This window comes from Alosa sapidissima, chromosome 17 (genome assembly GCF_018492685.1).
Source record: "Alosa sapidissima isolate fAloSap1 chromosome 17, fAloSap1.pri, whole genome shotgun sequence".
Lineage (NCBI taxonomy): Eukaryota > Metazoa > Chordata > Actinopteri > Clupeiformes > Clupeidae > Alosa > Alosa sapidissima.
Window position 1 is genome coordinate 22,336,279 of NC_055973.1, and position 7,625 is coordinate 22,343,903.

At 39.2% G+C, this 7,625-nt stretch overlaps 2 protein-coding genes across 3 annotated transcripts in view; one reads left to right on the top strand and one right to left on the bottom strand.

Annotated features, from left to right (window-relative positions):
• Positions 1-7,625, bottom strand: part of LOC121688279 — a 522,978-nt gene that overhangs the window by 374,614 nt on the left and 140,739 nt on the right. The window lies entirely within an intron of this gene.
• The window catches only part of LOC121688276 (myosin-7-like), a 95,068-nt gene that overhangs the window by 41,199 nt on the left and 46,244 nt on the right, over positions 1-7,625 (top strand). The window contains exon 39 of the mRNA XM_042067750.1: positions 2,155-2,188. Coding sequence (XP_041923684.1) covers positions 2,155-2,175 — 21 coding nt within the window. The 3' untranslated portion in view covers positions 2,176-2,188. The remainder of the gene's footprint in view (positions 1-2,154; positions 2,189-7,625) is intronic.

Consider the following 7,625-nt stretch of genomic DNA (forward strand, 5'->3'; position numbering starts at 1 on the left):
ACCGCCACTTCGCTGCGCGGCGGTCATAATAAATGTTTACATTTCCCATTGTGTACATTGCAGGATGCCCAACTGCAGCTGGATGATGCTCTACGTGGTAATGATGATCTCAAAGAGAACATTGCTATTGTGGAGAGACGCAACAATCTGCTGCAGGCTGAACTGGATGAGCTCAGGTCCCTGGTGGAGCAGACTGAGAGAGGCCGGAAACTGGCAGAACAGGAGCTGCTGGACGTCAGTGAGAGGGTGCAGCTGCTGCACTCTCAGGTAAAATCCTAAACATGGTGGTTTTAAGATTTATTCATAATATGACACAATTATTAATAATTTTGAATTTCCCCTGGGGATCTTGAATTTCCCCTGGGGATCAATAAAGTATCTATCTATCTATCTATCTATCTATCTATCTATCTAATATTCCTGTCTTCACACATAGAACACCAGCCTGCTGAACCAGAAGAAGAAGCTGGAGGGTGATACATCCCAGCTGCAGAATGAAGTAGAGGAGGCTGTGCAGGAGTGCAGGAATGCTGAGGAAAAGGCCAAGAAGGCCATCACTGATGCTGCCATGATGGCAGAGGAGCTGAAGAAGGAGCAGGACACCAGTTCTCACCTGGAGCGCATGAAGAAGAACATGGAGCAGACCATCAAGGACCTGCAGCACCGTCTGGATGAAGCTGAACAAATCGCCATGAAAGGTGGCAAGAAGCAGATCCAGAAACTGGAGTCCAGAGTAAGTCTTGCGTTTTTGCTAAAGCACTTTTTCTAATAATCAGTGCTCAACTAGACATACCACTTTTTGTTAAACATTTGTTTTATTTGTCTACATTTAGGTGAGAGAGCTGGAAAGTGAGGTGGAAATGGAGCAACGGAAGGCCGGTGATTCTGTCAAAGGAATCCGTAAATATGAGCGTCGCATCAAGGAGCTCACATATCAGGTATTTTAAATTATATTAGACATGAGCAACACATAGACAAACGAACAATAGCCTGTGCCACTGTGTTCTGTATCTAAATTAATCTAATTTCAATACAAAGCAAGCTAAGTGATGTCAAAAAATTGTCTTCATGAACAAGAGAGAATCAGCCTTGAAATTGTGCAAGTAACACAATGCAATGTGTTTCTTCAGTCACATTTTCTGTTAAAATAATATGATGTGAAGTGGTAAATTGTGAAATAGCTGTGATAGTAGCATACAGGAAGGTAAATATAGTTGTTGTAATAAATGACATAACTCTCTGTAATAGGCTAGGTAGGATATAGGCTTACTGTAATCATGTACTGTAGTATCATTTAACGGCACAAAACATTTTCTTTCATCTATTATATGGCAACATTTTGCCCACCCCTGAATTATATCATACCAAAAAGAAATTAATACATAAAGAAATTAATATAATGTGAAATGCTAGCACAAAATTCACCCACCTCTCCCATCTGTAGACTGAGGAGGACAAAAAGAATTTGAGCCGTCTTCAGGATCTGGTGGACAAACTGCAGCTGAAGGTCAAGTCCTACAAGAGAACAGCAGAGGAGGCTGTAAGTTACATCCTCTTCTCTTAGTTTTCCCTTCTCTTCCTTGTTTTATCTATTATCAAAGTTGTTTGATCCATTAACTGCTGAACATGCACATAAACAATAAACTAAATACACTTCATTTGTGTGCACATTTCAGGAGGAGCAGGCCAATAGCAATATGGGCAAGTTCCGCAAGCTGCAGCATGAGCTGGATGAGGCCGAGGAGAGAGCTGATATAGCTGAGTCTCAGGTCAACAAGATGAGAGCCAAGAGCCGTGATACCGGTGGCAAGGTGAGAGCAACAGTTGCACAACTAGAACTCAATGTCATATACAGTAGTTAGACCACTGTATTGATATATGGTATTAATATATATGAATATCATTGTCATGAATAGTATATATATTACTGTAATACATTGTAATATATGTTGCAGCCTTTAGCAGTACTAGGCCCTCTCATAGTGTTTAAAATTATTCATAATCATGAGGGCTCAAGAATTGGCCCTAGGCACCAGCAAAATGCTAATGTAATGTGAAAGTGGCTGGTAGATTAATAGTAGTTTATTTTGACCCCTGACAATCATATTTATCCACATATTGCTGACAATATATATTTTGTTTGCTGTATCACAGAAAGGACACGATGAAGAGTGAAGCTCTCATGATGGACGTGTCTGAAAAGTTATTGTTTGCTGTGTCATAGTTTTCAGTGTGGAATGCATTCCAATACAATTACTTCAAAATGTTTTCTGGTGTTTGTATGTTTATAAAATACTTGCATGAAACATTCTTCAAGGACCCCACCTATACATTTACAGCAGGTCTACATAGAAGAAGGAGAAAGATTAAACTAAGGGCATTCTTCTTTAATGATGCTATGAAGATAATTGGTCTCATAAACCTCATTAAACTGACAGTAATGCCTGCTGGGACCAAATAAGCAGTATTTGATACGCCCATCCAGCAGATTAACAGGTCTGAGTTAACAGACATATAGACCAGACCAGAAAATACACCTACTTGTTTTACTTAAATTATATGCACTCTTTGCCTAATATAGGCCACTTCATCAGCACAAAGTACCACATTCAGTGGACAAGTAGCAAATATACAATCAATCCCCAACATTATCTTCTCCAATCTGAAGCTGCAGCCACTTCAAACTCAATCAAACTCAAACCCCCTCCTGCTTTTTTGAAATCACCAGTGTGGAAATATTTTGAGGTTCACATTCCTTCACATCAATTAGCTCTAATTTAGGCTGCTCAACTTTGCAAGTGTCTGCAATAAAATTAAAAAAGAAAAAAGGGTTTTCAAACACCATCATGAGTAAGAGGCAACATGCAGGCCACTGTTATGAGGTGTGAGGTGCACATAATGATGCCCTGCCCACAGTGAAGCTGCAGTGTTGGATACATGGTCAGTGACCACATGCAACGCCTTCAGAAACCACCAGAGCACTGCAGTGCAGACAACTGGAAGAAAAAACCCTGGCCTGTGGTCTAGAAAATCTCTACTTGACAAATATTAATCCATCTACTAAAAGCAACTGCCTAAAAGATTGCTAAATTAATACCTAAAATACTGCATTATTTCCATAGATAGATTAATAAAAATTGACCACTGGTTCCAGCCAAAAAATTATAAACTTGGAGTAACTACCACAATAACTATCACAGTTTTTGGAGATCCCAAGTCTGCTTGGGATTAACTATCACAATGTTAGGAGATATCCTAACTCTACTAAAGTGATAACAGGGTGAAAGGTGTTTAGAAATACTCATGTTTTCATAATATTTTGAAAACACTGAAGACAAACTATGAATAAAACCAAATTACCACACTCATTAACAAAGCCAAATCTGGAATATTATAGCACAGTACATGCTCAACATAGTAATGTTTGCTTACTTTTACACATTGAGATCTTCTTTTGTATTGGCACTGAACTGCAAGGGTCCACCTCAAGGACCAGAGAAATCTTCCATTTGGGCTCTTTCAGTTTTGCTGTCAAAGCTGTAAAAAGGCTCACCCACAAGGCTCTTCTGTATGACAAAGAAAGAAAGAGAGAAAAATATAATTAATACATAGTATTTAGAAATGTAATAGATAAATGCATATTATTTAAGATAAGGCATTTTTAATGATTTAATCACTACTTCTACTACACTGACCTTAAATTTAAGTTAGTTTTAAGTTTAAATTAAAGTTAGTCCATCTGGTACAGGGTAAAAACAATATAAATCTTTCCACATCCTTGTGCTTGTCTAAGGCTGATCCGACATTTAGCAAGAATTTCACAGGGTTATCTTTGTACTCAAGGACAAAGGGAAGGAGACATGCATGTGCATGGTAAACATGACAGCATTAAGGCTTGGAAGTCACTTTATTAGCAACTTGAGGGACAGCAACAGACCTACGAGTCTCCATGGCCGGAGGACACTCCCAAGAGAGGGCTACAAAGCAGTGCAGTGCAACAGAGCCTCACTCTGTTCTGTCCCACAAATATCAACCCATGAACACTATTGTACCCAAAACAATGATGAAACCACACAATTTGACACATAGTTGTGAAATTAATGTAAAAAATATTGCAGATAAAATACAGTATGCTGATATTGCAGTTTCATATATAAACCAGCCCCTGGTCTAAGTGTTCACATGTCCATAACAACAAAATTACTTGGCAAGCATAAAGCATTAACATTAGCATCTGCTGGGATTCAGCATATATCCCTGTACAGTTGCATTGCAGTGCCTGTTTAGTGTTAAAGAGTATGCCTATACATTTTTCCAAACACATTAAACACAAGCAGATATCACAATACATAAAAATTCTTTAGTGAAATATATCTATTTCACCTAGTAGCGGTGAGACCATGAAACAAACCTAATAAAAGAAAAAAAGACAGTGCTTAATACACCACCATGAACAGAGTAAATATGATGAATAGATAGTTACTGTACATGTACTGAGTAAATCCACAATAGTAAGAACTTTGATCATGGTCATGCCACATCTGTTCATGGTCCTTAGCAAACAAAACAGTAAAATTCCCACAGAATTACCACTTCTCTGTCCCTCAGTCTGTGGAGTTCATGTGGACAGAAACAACCTCAGGCATAGAAAAGGAAATTATATGATGCATTCAGGTTGAGCGGGGTGTCACGGGAGTCTGTGTAGCCACCTCCCATGCCAATGACATCAATCCTCCAAGACAAGATGTTGTGAATGACGACCTCCCGGCAGCAGTGGTGATGGCTCAAGGACTCTTGACAGCTGAGACTGATCCCCATAAGGGTCACACAAGAGATGGAATGGCATGTCTAACATCTCACAGCTATCTAAATAAGGATTTGGGAGAATAGAGGTTGCGTATCCTGTGACCTCAAATGTCTCAGTGAGTGAAGAAAAATCACTCTCACTAAGAGGGACATCACAGTCACATTAATGGAACCTTGTGGGTGGCTTCACACTTTCTTTGGTGTGTAAACATGTCTTGACAGTTTTCTTGACCCCAAGTCAAGTTGCTTAACGGTGTAAGACCCTGTGGCCTATGGCTCAACACCTCTTTGACTTTTTGGTGCAAACAGCTGAACTACTGTTTCTACAGTGTAGATGGATATCAGAGAGTTCAGCGGACAGCTACCCAGTAGACTTAATTTCTTCAGATTACTTCTCTTATTTATAATTTTAATTTGAACACAGACAAAAAGCTTTTACATTTGTAGATTTGTAAGCACGTTTTGTGGTCATGCGAATCAGTTCAAAATGGCCAAACCCAGGTCTTCTTCATCTCATTTTCAAATAAAATATGAATAAGATATCTGTTCTTAATTCATTTTGCAATTAATTGTCCTATGTGTTTCAGTACCATCTGTATAACACACAGTAGCAGCAGTTGTATGTGCATTCAGGCCTCTGAGTCCAAAGAGCAGCTGCTGTACAAATTCATAAGGGTGTGAAGGTACACTGACAAGTGCTTCAAAGGCCATCTGCAGTTGATGGAGGAACCTGAGATGCAATTCACAGGGTTATCTTTGTCCTCAAGGAAACAATGCAGTGCCAATAGATCAGTACTTAGGCTCCTAAAAAAATCAGCTGTGGCTGTCTAGTTTCCTATCCATAAACAAAAGTTTGGGAGAGGAAAAAAAAACAAGCATCAGTTTCCATTGTCCTGGGCTCTATACACAATGGCAGTAGTTATTTCCAATGCAGTGACAGTAGTACAGTGCTTGGTCTACTAAAGATCACAGCGTTGGTTGTTGTTGTTGGACCGTTTTTAAACTTGCAGAAGTTTAAGGGTATAAGGCCAGATTTTTGTTTGTTTTTGGTCCTCAAGAGATTATGATCTCCTATCCACAAATATACGTTTGAGAGGGGAAAATCAAGCATCAGTTTACGTCAGCATCCATTGTCCTTAGAGCTAAATTTCTGTTTTCTAAAATTACACAGTCATCAAATAAATAAAAAAAAAAACTGAATACAGACCTCACTGATTGCCAAAGCGATGCTATGTCTTTTATGTACTGAGAGGACAACTGACCACAAACAGCACGAGTGACAAGGTCAGAGCAGCATCTCACAATAGCAAACTCCAAATAAGGGACCAAGTTCAGGTGCTGATGAGGCTCTGCCAATCTCTCCCCCACAGTGCCTGCACGAGCCCGCTCCCTCCTGTCTAGAGAAGCCTATTGTTGCCACATGCCTCCACCCTTTTCCTTTAACAAAACTCTGGTGTGGTGGGAGTCAGTTGATGCTCTGTCCTTATTGGGATGCACCATCCCCTACAAAAAGGGTGAATCAACCATGGCCTTGACAGCAGATACAGCACAGACCAACCTAGAGGTAAGTAGTCAATCTACTGCTACTGAGAGGAGCAGACAAACAGATGGAAAGAAAAATGGAGAGAGTTAGATGGAGGCAAGTTAGCAAGAATGATAGCTAAATTGGATAGACTGACATTTGGATAGTGGATACAGAGGCTGACTACAGTCAGAGACAGACACATGGATCTGTTCAGTTAGCATTCTGTGAAAGGACTCAAAGTGTACTTGCAGCACTGCTGCTGTAACAATGTGTCATCTGATTGCTTCTTATCTGTTGAACTACAGCAAGTGACATCATCGTAACAGACTGTCTGAGGCTTGACCCAAAGAAGGTGAGATTTACAGACTGAAAATCACAAAACAATAGTCAAATCAAATGTATTTATAGAGTGCATTTCATACACAGGGATAATTCAATGTGCTTCACATACAGTAAGCACATACAATAGCTGGTTATACAAAGATGTATTTCTCCTGAAAGGGTGAAGGGTGTGTACTGTTGAACCATGTCTGATTTTATCCAGTTTTATTTATTGATTTATAAACAAGCAATTATGTGACTTACTGGATACCAGTGCAGAGACAGACTGTAGGAATTGGAATAGTGTGGTCAGTTCTTTTTTTAGTGAGAACCCTAGCGAATGTATTTTTCATTACCTGAAATAGGTTGATGGTCTTTTTTAGAAAGACCTGTAAAAAGCCCATTGCAGTAATCCACCCTGCTGGAGAAAATGCATGCATTTTTCTAAATCATGTTTTGACATCAAAACGCTCAGTTTAGAAATATTTTTAAAGTGGCAAGAAGCTGATTTAGTTATTGCTTTCATGTGGCTATTAAAATTTCGATCACTGTCAAGGAGTGGCAACCCTAAGTCTTTCCTCATTTTTACAAAATGGAATTACATAAGTTTATTCTATGTTTTGAGATACTTTTAAAAATTGTTAATTTGATGAAAAGATTCAAGAGGACCATAGTCATTAACGGACAGGGCTAAGAAAGTGTGGGTGTCATCAACATAGCTATGAGGAAATCAACTTGTTCTTGAAGATTTGTCCAAGTGGGAGCATATAAACGTTGAATAATAGTGGCCCCAAGATAGACCCCTGGGGAACACCACAGGTCAAGGACGTTGGTATTGAGGTACAGTTGCCGATGTTAACAAAGAAGCTCCTTTGTTGTAGGTATAATTTGAGCCAATTGATAATGTTACCTGTAAATCCAACCTAGTGTTCTATTCTGTGTAGCAACATGTTGTGATCAACTGTGTCAATGG